Below are 16191 nucleotides of genomic sequence, written 5' to 3' on the forward strand. Positions count from 1 at the left end.
GAACCTGTTCCTGCACAGCAGCCCAAAGGTTACTGGCAATGCACCAGAGAAACCCATGACTGGTGGATTTAGATAGTAGCTGCAAATCTGCACTAATCTCTGTTTACAATCTATCCTCTACTACTGTCTGCAGAGACTAACTACTAAGCTGAAGATGGATTCCATAGCAGTATATACTGAAAAAAAATCAGGTTTAATTCATCTACAAGGGACAAAATACTTGAAAATTTTACCTGGAACCTAATCTCCTACTTCCTGTAAACTCTGAATAAAGCAGTCAAGAACCATATAGGTAAGAGTAATTTTGGTAGATTTTCTAAACTATATTGATTTTAAGAGTGTGGTGCATTTTCTCTCTCTGTTTGAGGAAACTGAAGACTACTTGAGAAATTGAGGAATTTGAAGATGTCACAGTGGCTGTATGATAAATATTCCTTTCAGTTTGTTTCATTAGCCTTTCAACATGCTAATTTTATAGGCTTTTAGATGTGTGGGAATAAACTGTATTTTGAGGTCACACGAACAGTCAGTTAACTTTTGCCAGCTTTGGTTTTATGTAGGGCAGATATAATCTACCATGGAAATGCTGCATATGTTTAGCATCACCTCTTCATAAAAAAAAATATTTAAAGGCTTACTATGGGTAAATAATTGCTATATGCAAGAGCCAGGAAATCCATGGCTGCAAGTGTTTTGCAGTTGGTAATAAAAGCTCCATTGTTCAGATACAGCAAGATATAACTACAATAATAAAGCAGCACTGATTAGCAATGCACTGCTATGCAGTGTGTCTGCACAAATTAAATCTGCAGGGCTTTTAAAAATTATGCTTTAGATAACACATTAAAAGGCATACTTTGGGCATCTGCAGTTTGGACATGATGCAGTGCTCAGCCCTCTCTCAGTGGGGTGCTTTGGAGAGGCCCCAGAGAGGATACACACAGCAAGCAGGGACAGCCTTGCTGTTCAGGACAGGGCCCCTTTTGGCCAAAGATTGCTAGGAAATCAGTAATAGCTGCTGGTAAGCCCTCCTTCTTTGAGTCTCTGATTCTATGCCTAGCTCCCACAGGAAGGGCAGGGGATGGCTCTGCCTGGAGGGAGCAGCCCCTGGAAGAAGCTCGTGGGGCAGTTTCCAAGGCCAGGGCTGCCAAGGAAGGGCAGGGGATGGCTCTGCCTGGAGGGAGCAGCCCCTGGAAGAAGCTCGTGGGGCAGTTTCCAAGGCCAGGGCTGCCCTAGCTCAAGGACAATGAGGGCTTACAGGCACTTCATGTCAGGAGATGATGGAAAATACATGTGGCAGGAAATGAATGTTAGCCAGCATGTGCCCAGGTGGCCAAGAAGGACAATGAGACCTGGTCTGTATCAGCAACAGTGTGGCATTGGGACCAGCTACGGGATTGACCCCTGCACTTGGCACTGGTGGGCCACATCTCCAGGGCTGTGTCCAGTTCTGGTGCCCTCACTTCACAAACACTGCAGGACAGGAGCAGGTCCAGAGAACAGCAACAGAGCTGGGGCACAAGTCTGGGGAGGAGCAGCTGAGGGAGCTGTGGGGCTCAGCTTGGGGATAAGGGGACTCCAGGGGGATCTTCTTGCTCCCTACAAGTCCCTGACAGGAGGGTGCAGCCAGGTGGGAGTCAGTGACCAGGCAACCAGCAATAGGGCAAGAGGACATGGTCCAAAGCTGGACCAGAGGAGGCTGGGCATTAGGAAGAATTTCTTCACAGAAAATGTCATCAGACATTGGAATGGGCTGCCCAGGGAGGCAGTGGAGTCACCATTCCTGGAGGTGGTAAAGGAAAAGCTAGACATGACACTCAGTGCTGTACCAAAAAATCACACTAGGAAAAGCCAGTGTCCATGAAGGAGAAGAGCCCTAAAACTTCATTCACAGAAGGAAGAGAGGCCAGTGCAGCATATGCCTGTGGGGTCTTGTCTCTTGAGCTTTCAGAGGGTGCAGCCTCCTTTTATCCTAAACTCCTGGCCACATGTTGTCCTCTTCCTTTCCCCATCAGCTGAGGCACTAGGAAAGTACAGCCTTCCCCAACCACCTACCACATATCCTCCCTTGAAGCTGCCATTTTACCCCAAAGTTCAGAAACTCAGGCTTGTGCATTCGCCTGTTTCAGGAGTCAAACCACCTAGGTTCTGCAACAAACCCAGCTTGAAGTGGGTAGAAACATGAAGACCCATTTCAAAGACGTGGACACCCATACCCTCACCCATGGAATTGCTCAGAAAGACATGAGCACACGTCCTTCCTATCAGAACCACGGTCTGTTTGACAAGTTGGTGTTTGGTCACAGGTTAGACTCGATGGGGTCTTTTCAAACCTAAATGACTGTGGTCTTTTCCTAAAAGACAGAGGTCTTTTCAACCTAAATGACTGTGTGACGCTGCGATGAAGGCCTAGTGAGGGGGAACCGACCGCCTCCTGCTCCGCGGGCGAGGGCCAGGAGCAGACCGCTCCCTGCGGGGCTGCCGGCGGCCGCCGCTGGCCCCAAGCCCACAGCTCGGCCCCCCCATTTTGCCGAGGGCCAGGAGCAGACCGCTCCCTGCGGGGCTGTCAGCGGTCACCACTGGCCCCAAGCCCACAGCTCGGCCCCCCCATTTTACCGCGGGCCGAGGGCGGCGGGCGCGAAATGGCGCCGCCGTCACGTGCCCGGCGCCCGCGGCCTCGCGCGGCGCCTGCGCTGGGGCGGCGGGGCCGCGGCTCCGCCCTCGGCGTGTCCCGGGCGCTGCGGGCTGAGCGCGGTGCTGGCCCTGCTCTGCCCCTGCTCGCCGCCTCGGCCCGGCCTCACGCTGCGAGGGAGCCGCGCACCGGCGGCGGTGAGCGGCGGGGCGGCCGCGGGGACCGGCCCTTGCGAGGCGGCCGGGGGAGGGGGGGGTGGGGGACAGGCCGCGGGGGCGGCCCGGGTTGCGGAGACAGGCGGACGGACAGACAGGCGCACTCCGCACCTGGAGACTTAAATTCTCCCTGAGCGCCCAACCTTGTGAGGGGCTCGGTGTGCGGTGCCCTGGGTTCGTGCCATTCCGGGAGCGCTCACCGAGCTGCCGGAGCGCGGTGCATGGGAGCTGATTTCCTCATGTAAACAAGCTACGATGGCTTGTTAAGGTCGAGTAGGGAGGTTTCAAGAAAAGCTGTGGAAGTAACGATTGTTTTTCATTGCTGCCGTGGGCGTGTAGGTGAGCCCTGCAGAGAGCTTTTCTGAAGAGCTGTGCAGCTTCAGATGTGTTGTTGAGTAAAGCGAGGGGGTCCTGGGCGTTGGGCACAGGGGGGTGGCATTCCTTCTAAAAATAATGCATCACTAGAAGTCCAATATCTAAATTTCACCACCGAAATAGTACTAAATGTGGCAATGCACTTGTGTTTCCTCAGTTAAAATTAATGCAATTATTGAGATGTTCAGCTGAATATGGTTAATTTTAGAACTCTGAGGGTTTGTCATAAACGTACTGAAAACGTGGTAAATGCCTTGAGTCAGAGGCTCGGTTTTGAGAAAAATAAGGACTGATTAAAAAAAAAACCTAAATAATCCTCTTCAGAAGCAAAAATGCCACCCATGAAAGTCTGATATGCCCTAGATGAAGAAAAAGCTTTATTTCTGAGCTCATCATCCTGAAGGACTAGATCATCTGAGAATTAGGCTTAAAATGTGTTTTTTGCCTATGTTTTGCACCATACGCAGTGGTTGAATTTGTGGTGGCAGCAGTTTTCCAGGGCTGCCTGCCCTGTGCTGCTCTTGTTCCCCAGACAGACTCTGAATTCCGAGTTCCTTAACGTGGAACGGGTGCTGTCACTGAACTGCGATTTCTTTAAAGACACTGTGATTAATGGGACCGGTATTTCAGCCGTGTAAGGCAGGTCTGTAAACATTAATTTCCAGGTGCTAGAAAGTTAAAGCTTAATTATAAAGATGCCAGCTTTATCCCAGAATATTTCCAAGCTTGTTTATTTGGAAGGGTTTTTATTTTTCAGGAACTCTATATTTGCTGCATTTATGTTTGGTTGCTACTGTTTCTTCTAGAAACCTGATTTTATGATTTTTTATTAATTCCTTTTGAGTCCCGGTGTTGTTAAGAACTGGAAGGGAAATCTAGAAATCAGAGGAAGCAGTTACTTCTTTGTGGCTTGAATCTGTGATATGTTTGGTTACAGTAATGAGACCTTTTTTTGAACTGATGTTGTAGCCTGGGTGGTATTGAGCAGCTACTGAAGGCTTGTTTAACAGAGCCACTGCTGACCACTTTTCAAATCCCCCATCAAGCCCCCATGCCACAGGAGAGGTTTTAATGTGTTAATTTTCGCAGAAGTTTACAGCTCTGTTGGCAGGATAAGTTGCAGAAACAGTTAATTAACTTGATTTTTTTCTGAATCCTGTTGGCTTTAGTGCATTTGAGGTAGTTTGAGTAGGATAACGTGCAGCTGTCAAAATACTGGATCACAGGTAGAGATGTATGGGGGACGTGCACCAATTTTTGCTACTTTGCTTATACAAATGAGGATATTAATAGTGTTGGAGAACCTCAGCAGTTATCAAAGTGTTTCATTTCGATGTGTTGCTGCTGTTTATCTTTGATAATCATTTGGATAACTACCTTAGATAACAATTCACTGTTGTTTGCATAACAAGCTTGTATTTGATTGCATCTCTGATAACTGTAATATTTTATTATATACATTTCTGCTTACATAAGCTAAGATTTACATTGCTTTGGATGGTTCTTTTGACCTTAGACACTCAGATGTACATTGGATGTACACCGGATTATGTTTTTATTGCTAACAGTCACTTCCAGTAACTTTTTTTTTTTTAATGTACTATCTAAAATTCTGCTAGTTCTTATGTGCAGTGTAAAAGTATGAACTTCCTTCTCTTCTGAGGGGTCTTGGACAGGTTTGTTCAAGAGAAGCTGTCTTCCTCAGAGGTACTCTTGGTTATTAGACTATTACAGGTCCCATCTCTGTGAAATTCAAAAGCCTGCTGAGCATTGTAGATAGTCTTTATTGACTGCCTATATTAATACAATTATTGCTATAAAAGGATATTACTGTCCTTTCCTTGATTTCCACATGTCAGTTTACTGTTAGTAATTACTTTTGGCTGTGGCCACATGAGGGGTGTTGGGAAGAATACTGAAATCCTGAGTTCAGAACGGATGGAAGGGTACTCATCCCCCACCCCCATGAAGGGGTATGTAAAAGCAGTGTAAAGCTTATCACAGCAAAGATTTCAGGGGTTTGTTGTCTTTTTATAAAATAATTTTTTTCATGATGTTCCTGGGATAAAGCTTTGAATGATTACTTGTGATGGAAGACTGAACCATAAACGTACCTGTAATGTCATATTAAAAGACAATAATGTGGAGGGAGCCAGGGGACTTCTGATCTGAACCCCTTGGTGCAGTGCCTTGTGATCCACGTTCCCAGGTGGCCCGGGTGTCACCTGGGTGCCGGGAGCTCATAAACAGGGAGGTGGCTGCGGGCTGGGTGCTCTGTTGTTGTCGTGTGACTGCAGCCAGGCCTGGGCAGGTGCTGGCAAGGGCTGTGCACGTCTGTGGCGAGGAGCTGAGCCGTGTGCCTCTGTGCATGCATCACACGGGCCATTAGACAGCCTTGCCACAGAGGGGAAGAAGGCAGGAAAAAACATTTGGGTGGGTTTTTTTCTCTTTGTTTTTCATGACTCTTAGATTACTTTAGTAGCTACGGTGTTATTTACCAAGATGCAGTAGTAGTGATAATGGTAATGCAAATACTGAATAACTTGCTGTTTACGTTGTACTGTTGACCAGTAAATGTAAGTGCAGTTGCAACATTTGTTTCCCATCACTTTTATTCTTAATCTGACCTCATGTTTCTTTCAGTGATAATATTTGCATTGTGGGATAAGCTGCCTTGTGTTAAGATGATCCCCGAAGCTCCTTTACAAAAGCAAGGAAACTTATAAATTGATGTCAACGTATTTTCCCATCATTTTTGCATTGGATGTAATAAGAAATTATTTTTTTTTCAAAACTAACACAGGTTTTTGTGGCATTTTATCTGGACAGGAGGGGAAAGCAGACAGATGCATGTGAGTGCCCCATGGCTGCAGCTGCCTCAGTTCACTCATTTATTACCTATTGTAACTTGGAGGCATTCTTTAGGTAAGAAAGTTGCTTCAAAATATGTGGTTTATAAACTTAGTACACTTCTCTGTTGAATCTTTAAATTGCATCTCAGTGTTTTGTGCTCTTAGTTATAATGTTACTTAAGCATGCTGTTTATATGTGGCATTATAAACCTTGTATTTGTTAGACCCTGACAGTACTCATGAAAATGAATTCTATGTGCTGCACAGACTCTGCTCACTTCACAGGAGAGAGAACATGTGATACTTGCAGACTGTGCAATACAAGGGCACCATAAATGACAGATTTCTTCAGGTGCCACCCACAGACAGAGTTACTAATGAGTATCAGCTTTCTCTTTATAGACAAGCATGACTACTCAGCTCTAAATTTTCTGGTGTGTGAGCTTAGCAGCAGCATTACTTGCACAGATTGCAGTACTTGAGTTTGATTTTGTGTGGAAGATGGCGGCTACTTCTCATGTATTCATAAATAGTGTGTACTACACCTTTGTTAAGCTTGGCATCCATAAAGCTGATATTAACTGGGTAGTTTTTCTAAAGATGATGATGAGATCTGGGAGAATCTAAAGTCTTGTCCAGTTTTTAAAGAAAAATGGAGAAGTTCAGCATTGAAAGATTTCTATAGATGTTATTACTGGTTGAACACAATACCTGGTAAACATCTTCTGTTTCTACAATCTGTCATGATTTAGTGAGGTGGGTGTTGCTGTTCTTGTAGCTTTCCACTAAAGCATCTTTGGATAATGTAAAATTGGTAGCTGGCTATGGGGGGTTTGGGTCTATTTTCTCATAATGCACCAAGATGCTCTGTCATACTAAGACACAGGATGGTTTTTTCATTAGTATGTGGGAGGATATTTGTACATTATTGATACATCTCTTTCCAGATTCAGTTTAATTAGCCAGAATTGTTTGTTTACTGTCAACATTATCATGGTGCAGTAAGCATTCTTTTGGAGTAAAAGGGAGTAAAGTTTAATGTCAAGAGTCTTTAAATGGCAAAGTATCAGAGGTCCTGTCTTGTAAGTATAACTTTTGATTCACATGGTTTTGGTATAGACTGAAAAAATATACCCTATATATAGCCTATACATAGGCTGAAAAAAATGAAACATTTGTTATCAAGGTTTGTAGTTTTCTTTGGGTAATACTTGAGAATTCAGAGCTGTATCTGTGTTGCAAAAGAGTGCTTATGTGACTAAAACTGTAGATAATGCAAAAGCTATTTTTTTTGCCAACAATTACCTTCCCCTTAGTTAAGTGTTATTTTTCAGATGATGTTTGGCAAAACTAAAGTGCTTGTTACATTCTATTGTTCTGCTTCCACATCTGCCTTCAGAGCAGTGGATTCTGTTTGTCTCAGTCTCTGTTCTGAGTTGATGTTAGTCTTTTCTGTGGGTTTCCCAGACACTGCAGAACAGTTTTTCTTTGGTTGGTGGCTTCACAGGTCAGTTCATCTTCTGGGACCCGTCCCTGCCTTCTGGTTAAGGAATCCATGCACACATACAGGATGACTCAACAGTGGGATGGATGTTCAGATACCAGAAAGGTGCTGGTAACTTGACAGGAACCTCCACATTCTTTGGAGGTAGGGTTGTGTGTGTGTGTGTAAACCTCTCATTTGAATGCTGCCTGGGTTATATCACATGGGACTGTCATTTAGCTAACTTCAGTTGTGTTTTAAAATATATACTATTCATAAGGATTCAGAATGAAATAAGGATTCTTCTTTTTGCAGTAAATATTGGGGCTTCATGTTTGTTAAAAATGTTATGATGCATAACCAATGGAACCTTTTTCTGGCTTTGCATCCCACGCTGAATAATAGGAATTCGTTTTGCTAGATATAAAGGACTGAAGTGTAGAATACTAAACATAGAAATTCTGGAGAAAGCAGTTTCTAAAGGCTGTAGCAACAAGAACAAGTTCTGGCTAAATTCCAGCAGGCAGAGCATAGATGCTGTGTATACCAGCATTACCACGCTGCATCTCTTCCTACATCTGGAGTGCTGCTTCTGGTCTGTAGCTTGACCTGTGGTTTAGGGAAATGCCCTTTCTGGTTGTTCTCAGATGTCAAAGCTTCCTTGTGGGAGCCAGATCAGCACCCATGAAGTTCAAGTAAGTGTCAAGTAAGATAGGAGAAATTTCCTTTTATCAGAAACCCATCTTTAACCAAGATGTTGCAGATCTGCATGAGAATAGCAATAGCAAGGAGAAGCTTCTCAAGTAATAGCATGTGTTCAATTTCATTTTTTTTGTTCTGGACTTTTGTTTTAGTAAACAGCCAAGTCTGTAATTCCTCTCAAGTAGGGAGGAAGAAAAACAAGCAAGAGGTGTATTTGACTCAAAAGGTATTTAGCCTTTGCTAAATTTAGCAAGGCTATGATCAAGTGTAAGAGAGAGTTTTGTAATGGTTAATTACTACATCCACACTTAATGGTTTGGAATGCCCATTTGTTGTGTGACTTAAAGTAGTATAAAGTCATAAAACATGGTTGTGTAGATGACAACTTGATGGTCAAATAGCAAAATGTTTATTCATGCTGAGCCTGTGTCTTCATTACATTAGTAATACTGTTACTGTAAGCCATGTGTCTACTCAGGGAAGAAAAACTATTATTTAATAAAATTTAAAGAGTGTTGCTAGCTTATCTGTCTGCATATATTGCTGATTCCAATCACTAATGGAAATTTAAATAGACTGGGTGAATATGTATAACAACTGCTAGAATAAATTCCTTGGTGACTGAGATAATTTGTCAGGAAGTCAAGCAGTGGTGAAGCTGGTTATATGAACAGCCCTGCATTTTTCTTTCCAGTTTCTCAAGGAATACACATGCTTTTTTTCATAAAAATGGAGTTTATCAGACACTCATGAGCCAAACAGATCAGGTTTTATAGGTTGGGGAAAATGCCAGGTAAATTTTTGATAGGACCATATGTATTTTGGCAGCTGTTTTTGCAATACACGGATTTGTGGGGGTTTTTTTCCTTCCTTTCCCCCTCCCCTCCATAATAAAGATACTGTTGAAGATTTTCAGTCCAGAAAAAGCAAGCTGTGGGGGTTGCCATGGAAGTTTGTTCAGTAAAAATAGATAATATGCTCTGTTCTTTCTTGAAAAATGCATGGTTTGAGAATACTCACTTCACACAGGTTGGGAAGAGAGAAGGTCTGGATGAACATCTGGTTAGTGGGACATTTGAGAAGGGGCTTCAACCTCTACTAAAATGAAGTGGCAAAGCTAGCTGTTGAAAATTGACTGAACAACAGAATTCAGTCTAGAATGGACTTGGTTAGGTTGCACTGCTTCAGCCTGTGAAAGCAGAGCTTTTTTATTATGCCGCTCTTCTGAGCTCTGGCTCGTGAGGCAGACATCCCTTGCTGAAGCAGATCCATGCAGTTTGCTGATTTCCAAGGTCACTGTCCTTTTCCTGCTGAAAAACAGCATGTGAGCTTCAGTTACTTTGCCCTGCTTTGATAAGTGGCCTCTGAAGTTTTTTACTGTTAGTTACACAGACACTTTCCTCTGCTTGGCATTATTTGGAACAAAAAGCAAACTGAGGAAGGCGGGCAAAACTTTTCAATCTGACTCTTCTGAACATGTCTGTTCCAGGTTTATGTGTTTAAAAAAGGAGTTTATGAATTAGGTTTTTTAGTTGATAAACCTTTTTTGGAGATCATTAGTAGATTCCATAGTTTGTCAACTGAGTTTAAATTTAAACAATCCATTTTCTACTTCTGAATTGAATTGCTGTTAAATACTTGTTGGTCCCTACAAAATGCTTTATGTACTTTATGAAATACTACTACATGAAACTACATTTGGTAAATTAACAAGTCCAAATTCTCCAGATTCAATCCAAGTTGTACAAAATAAAAGGTACTGAGGGAGAAGGTCCTTGACAACATCTATGCCCTGGATATTGATACATGGATATGCTTCTTTTCAAAATAATGCGCTGTATTTAAGTTTTATTGACTTGTTATTGCTTACTGTGTTTCCACTGGCCTTTCTCCCTTCCTTCCATAATCTTCTGTGTTTTTCTAGAGACCTGTTGTACGTGAGACCTTTCAGGAATCTGTGTAGTTTGAATACCTTGGATTGTTACATTCTGAAACTTTCACCATGAAGAGAGCTGGGCAGAAGGTGATGGCTGGAACTGAAGCTCCTGGAGCATCACAGACAAGCAAAAAACAGAAAACTGGTTTATATGGCTCAGGGTTTGGGGAATCTGACCCGTGCACCTCAATGGACTGGGGCAGCCTTCCACACCACGTGATTCTGCGTGTTTTTCAGTTCCTGACTCTAGTGGATCGAGCCAGGGCATCTTCTGTTTGTCGAAGGTGGAATGAAGTTTTTCACATCCCAGATCTCTGGAGGAGGTTTGAATTTGAACTTAGCCAGCCAGCCACTTCTTATTTAAAGTCTACACATCCAGATCTCATTCAGCAGATTATCAAGAGGCACGCTGACCATCTGCAGTACGTCAGCTTCAAGGTAAGCTGTGGATGATCTGTGGGTCAGTGTCGCGTCACTGAGCACGAGGGATGCAGCTGTTCTGTGTCAGCTGCCTTAAGGGTTGTACCTGGCAAGTCTTATGTTTAAGAATGCAACTACTGCAACATTTTATTTCCACATGTGCAGACAGTTTCATCCAATTTTGTACACTCTACCCTCTGCAGAGTTAAGCAATAACTCTAAGTGGATGTTGTGTGAAACCGAGGTGCAAGGTGAGGCAAAATAAGAGATTTGTTCAAAGTTACTCTTCAGGCTTACGAATTTTGAATCAGTTCATTATTTAAGATGCAAAGGTGTTGTCCATGTAGATAAAATGGATTCATTTGCTGGAGCAAGGATTTTGTCAGGTCTTTTTTGGGCTCTAAAAATTGGCATTTAAAAAAAATGCATACATACCACTGTGTATTGTAGCACCAGTACTGTTACAGTATTGCAGTAACATGAGGTTATTTGAAGACAAGACTTAGATTTAAGGTATGTGTTCATACTAGAATTACCCAGCAGTCGCACTCAGGAAAATTTTCTGATAGTAACTTCCCTGAACTCTTTCTGGTCTTGAAATTTTCAGTCAGTATTGCACTTTGTGCCTGTGATGATTGCAGTCGGGAGCTGAGTAGATGTGGAACCTGCAGTTTTAGGTATCCATGGTGCTGTTTTCTAAATAATACTGCAGAATGACTTCACTGTTTTTAAATTGCTTTTATAGGTTGATAGTAGTACTGAGTCAGCAGAAGCAGCCTGTGACATCCTTTCTCAGTTGGTGAATTGTTCTATCAAGACTCTGGGTTTGATCTCTACAGCAAAACCAAGCTTCATGAATGTCTCTAAGGTAAAGTTCTACAAACTGTAACTAGCATATTTTAATTCGCTCTTAAACCAGTTTAGCTTTCTTAATGTTCTGTTCTTAAGTTGATGGCAATTTTATGAAACAGTCTCTAGTTACTTTGAAGTAACAGAAGAATTACTTTCTGGAAAATAAAGGCCATTACTTTTTTTTCTGCAGAAAAACTCCAGATGCTTCAGGCTCATCATTGTGTCCAGTTATCCCTGTAGTTATCAATGGATTACAGTGAAGTGATAAATCAGAGTAGATAAATAATGAGTGTAAGGTTAATTTCATCACATGCAGCAGCTTGTTTTTAAACAAAGATCCTCTCTGTTTATGTTGAAATAATCCTTTGTTACATGAAAAAGGGGATCCATGGGAAGTGTTCATTTTTGTACTTTCTGTGTAGAACTGGATATCAAAGCACTGAAGTTTTGCTCATCTTTTCATAAGAATTTTTCCCTCTTTCAATTTCTCTAAATAGGCTCATTTTGCATCAGCACTGACAGTAGTTTTTGTGAACTCTAAGTCATTATCATCAATCAAGATAGATGACACACCCCTTGATGATCCTTCTTTGAAAGTTCTTGTTGCTAACAACAGTGATACTCTAAAACTACTAAAAATGAGCAGCTGTCCTCATGTTTCACCTGCTGGTGAGTACTGAATGTATGTGAAAAAGGGAGTTGTAAAGTATCATAATTGACTTAGTCTTGAGTTTGGACAGCTGGAAGGTGAAGAAGAAGGTGGTTGTTAGTGAATGAGTTTGGGTTGGTGAAAGTGGGGGTGCTACTCACTTGACTGCATCTTCTGGAATCCTTCTGGGGATATTTTTTCATTTTCTCCAGTTGCTTTGCTACCTCTGATGATAGGCCTTGAGGAGGAAAAGCCTTCAAAATTAGTGCAAGCCTTTCACACATACTCAAAGGATGTGATGTTCATTGCTTTACCATGTGAGGGTAACCAAATGGCTCCTTAATGTGTGTGCAGATTTGTAAACTTAACTAACTGGTGTTCTGTGGGAACACCACAGAATCCCTGATCCATGAATCAGCCACTGCTTGGTGGGATAAAGGAGATTATAACAGTTGTCAGTAATTGTTTTGCAAGGTGCTGAGAGTGTGTACAAATTTCAGAAACCTGTGGTGTTAGACTGGAGTGTTTCCAGCTTGCAGAGTGCCCTCATGTGTCCAGATCTGGGACTGGTGACTTCCTCATTGATTGGTGAAGGACTCACTCCCTTCAAAATACAACCTTGCTGAAAGTTCAGAGGGCTTCAGGGTCCCTTCTCACTTTCCTTTCTCCTGAAACCTTAGTGCTGGGAAAACGGAGTCTGGGTCTGGTCTATTCCTGTATTCTTTTCTGGAGTCCACAAAAGATGACTTAATCCATGTTTTTCATACTGTAGCAGAGTAGGAGCAGTTAGCATTTTTTAGGTCTTAATTCACAGGAGGTTGTAGCTGTTAAACTGGGTGGTGGTGATTTAAATAGTTGACAGTTGAAGGAATGGCAGCAACTTCAGCTGAATCTGACTTGATTTCAGTTGCTTCTTCAAAGCTGAGGGAGTTCTGCATAGGGAGGGGTAAAGAGGAGATATGCAGATCCAAGATGAATGTGACTTGTGTCTTCTAGTGTGAAGGGTTAATGGCCAGAACTCTGTAAAAGTTTGTGGATATTTAGAACTTCGGAATTTCATGGGGTTTGAATATAAGCATGAAAACTCAAGCCAACTTTACAGAGAACAGCTGTGCTTATACTCACTTTTAATTTTAGAGAGTAAATGTTTTTGTTCCTCAGGTATTCTTTGTGTGGCTGATCAGTGTCATGGACTTAAGGAGCTGGCTTTGAACTACTACATATTAAGTGATGAACTGCTGCTGGCTCTTTCCAGTGAAAAACACGTTGATCTCGAGCACCTTCGCATTGACGTCGTGAGTGAAAATCCCGGACAAGTTCAATTCCACACCATTAAAAAGCAAAGCTGGGATGCTCTTGTTAAACACTCCCCCAAAGTCAACATTGTGATGTATTTCTTCTTGTATGAAGATGAATTTGATGCTTTCTTCAGAGAGGAAACGCCTGTCACACACCTGTACTTCGGTCGTGCGGTCAGCAAGGCCATGCTGGGTCGCATCGGCATGAACTGCCCCCGGCTGATCGAGCTGGTCGTGTGCGCCAACGGGCTCCAGCCCCTGGATGATGAACTGATCCAGATTGCTGAGCGCTGTAAGAACTTAACAGCCATGGGGCTGGGGGAGTGTGAGGTCACCTGCAGAGGTTTTATTGAATTTGTAAAGATGTGTGGGGGCAGGCTTACTCAGCTTTCCATAATGGAGGAGGTGCTGATTCCAGATAGTGATTACAGCTTAGATCGGCTTCATCTGGAAGTCTCCAAACACCTTGGAAGAATGTGGTTTCCTGATATGATGCCGACGTGGTAAATCCTCTGTGTGGATAAAGCGGTGGGATCGGGGTGTTGCTTTCTATGCAAATAAAAAATTTAAAAATCAAATGTGAAAATTTTCTTCCAGATTTGAGTTTTTCTTCCTTGAGAAAACCTCTATTAGACTAACAGCAAAACATTCTAAAATATTAATTATATATTGAAATAGAAAATAGATTTAAGTGTACTTAATGGTTCTGAAAGTATGTCTGTGGTTTACAGGTGCTTCAAATTTCAGTGAATTTGGGCTTCTCTGAGCTTCAGTTTAAACATTCCATTTACTTTAAAGTGGGTTTGCGTTTTTGGGATTTTTTAATGTCTTTGTTTACTCTTTCTGATCTAGTCAGAAGAGAAGCTGTTTTCCTTTAGGAAATCTATCTGTGGAAAGCTGGATAGAATTTTGAGTACAGTAGTATTTGTCATGACGTTTTATATAGCTATTTTTTAAATAATTCATGTTTTAATTGTAAAACCTTGTATATTAAAATACACTATCCCGGGTTAATCAGATATAATCTAGCTTAAATTCATGGCAGTATAATAAAATGTTAATAAGCTTCTGCTTACAAAAAATTTTCCAGCTTTACATTGCACTTTAAGTAATTTTGTCAGATTACAGAAACTAGGGAATGAATTGTACAGTATGTTGTTTTTATCTTATGTGTTAAAAGGATGAGAAAGAGATTTTGTTAAAATTACTGATTATAAGTTTGGTTCTAGATTGATTGCTTGAGTGAGTAATAAAGCACTTTGGAAACTGTCAGGACAATAAGGAATAGCTTTGGATTTGGGCTCAAGTCTTTGTAATCAAAGACTGATGCCTGAATACTGTTCCATGCTTTCATTGCTAAGAAATAAGGATTTCATAAATGTAGCTAGTAAGAAGGAAAGATCAAAGGCTATACAATTGTCTTTGATCCATTTCTCTTTGGAATCAAGAATTTATAGCACTTGAAATTGTCACTTAGGACAAAATGGAGGACTAAATGGACTGTAGTAATCTCACCTGTTTCTTCCAGAGCTTTGTGTAAGCCCTGATTTCTAGAGAAAGGCTTGCTGAAAGTAATCCTGAAATATTTATTTCAGGACTGTTTAATATTGTTGCTATTAATTGTTTCTTGAGACAGATTGTATTATATTTATTTTCTTAAAAGGGGAAAGGCATGGTGAGTTGATGTAAATTAGAGTATGTATTTTTGTGTTAATATTTTGCACACTGTAAACTTAAATGCATTGTATATAAATTTTTGCTGTAATGATTTTGGTGCCACACTTGTTGCATCTTCCTGTTGATAATGAGAAGTCTACAAGAATTTGCTGGTGGTGGTTGTCACTGTTGTGGCTTAACCCTGGCTGTCAGCTGAGCCCCTCACAGCCAGAGGGATGGGGGCAAGAATCAGAAAGGAAAAGTGAGAAAACTCGTGGCTGGACATAGAGTTTAATCGTAAAGGAAGAGCCACACAGGCAGGCAGCCTGCAAAGGGGGAATCCATTCACCACTTCCATCAGCCATGTCCGGGAAAGCAGGGCTCCATCACCCATAAACACCCCCCTTCCTCCACCTTCCCCCAGCTTTATATGCTGAGCCTGATGTCATACAGGATGGAATGTCCCTTGGTTCAGCTGGCCTCAGCTGTCCTGTCCATGTCACCTCCCAGGCTGTGCACCCTCAGCCTCCTGCCTGCTGGGGCAGTACAAAGCAGGGCAGGGCTGGGCTCTGTGGGCACTGCTCAGCCACAGCAGAAACATCCCCTGTTACCAGTGCTGTTCCAGTACAAATGCACAGCTCCATTCCAGCTCCTGTGAAGCCAATGAACTACTCCAGCTAGAACCAGTGCATTCACAGCAGAGAATAAGTGAGTTTCTTCCCCAGTTCCACAAAACAGCAGGGTTAAACCACGCTTTTCTTGGACACACGTGTTCCCAGCTGGAAACCCAAGGATTGAAGGTTACACACACCTGAGTCAGTAATGCTTTCTGCCTGTTGCACAGTTCAACATGTGAAGCATCTGTCTGACTCTGGTTAGAGGCTGTGAGCTGAGCACTTCCATAATCGAGGGGATTATAATTTAAACACAAATATTTCCAAACAGTATTTGGTTCAAGATGTGTGGTTTGCTTCAAATGGAAATGCAATAAAGTGGTTTAATCCATGCACTAGACTCCTCCATCTGTTGCATTGTGTCCTCTCCTGCTAGAGCAATGTATGGGACAAGCCTTGGGAGAGACTGGAGAATGACAAATTAGTCATTGTCATTTCAGGTTTGTG

The 16191-nt window shown here is 42.3% G+C and overlaps 1 protein-coding gene across 2 annotated transcripts; it reads left to right on the forward strand.

The window, feature by feature from the left end:
• Window positions 1-2678: 2678 nt before the first annotated feature.
• On the forward strand, window positions 2679-16075 carry LOC119706526 (F-box/LRR-repeat protein 21-like). Of its 2 annotated transcripts, none has more exons than XM_038150329.1 (7): window positions 2679-2829; window positions 6052-6147; window positions 7582-7722; window positions 10184-10633; window positions 11361-11483; window positions 11965-12136; window positions 13278-16075. In XM_038150329.1, the coding sequence occupies exons 4-7, from the start codon at window positions 10262-10264 to the stop codon at window positions 13919-13921; spliced, it is 1311 nt and encodes a 436-aa protein (XP_038006257.1). In that variant the 5' UTR covers window positions 2679-2829; window positions 6052-6147; window positions 7582-7722; window positions 10184-10261; the 3' UTR covers window positions 13922-16075. The 2 variants fall into 2 exon arrangements, with proteins under 2 accessions (XP_038006257.1, XP_038006258.1); XM_038150330.1 differs by having other exon boundaries at window positions 2694-2829; window positions 6026-6147.
• The last annotated feature ends 116 nt before the right edge of the window (window positions 16076-16191 follow it).

This window comes from Motacilla alba, chromosome 13 (assembly GCF_015832195.1).
Source record: "Motacilla alba alba isolate MOTALB_02 chromosome 13, Motacilla_alba_V1.0_pri, whole genome shotgun sequence".
Lineage (NCBI taxonomy): Eukaryota > Metazoa > Chordata > Aves > Passeriformes > Motacillidae > Motacilla > Motacilla alba.

Coding starts and splice junctions, on each gene's coding strand:
- LOC119706526 (XM_038150329.1), top strand. CDS start 10,262: ATGAAGAGAGCTGGGCAGAAGGTGATGGCTGGAACTGAAGCTCCTGGA. Junction 11,484..11,964: donor GCTTCATGAATGTCTCTAAG/GTAAAGTTCTAC, acceptor TTCTCTAAATAG/GCTCATTTTGCATCAGCACT. Junction 12,137..13,277: donor TCCTCATGTTTCACCTGCTG/GTGAGTACTGAA, acceptor TTTGTTCCTCAG/GTATTCTTTGTGTGGCTGAT.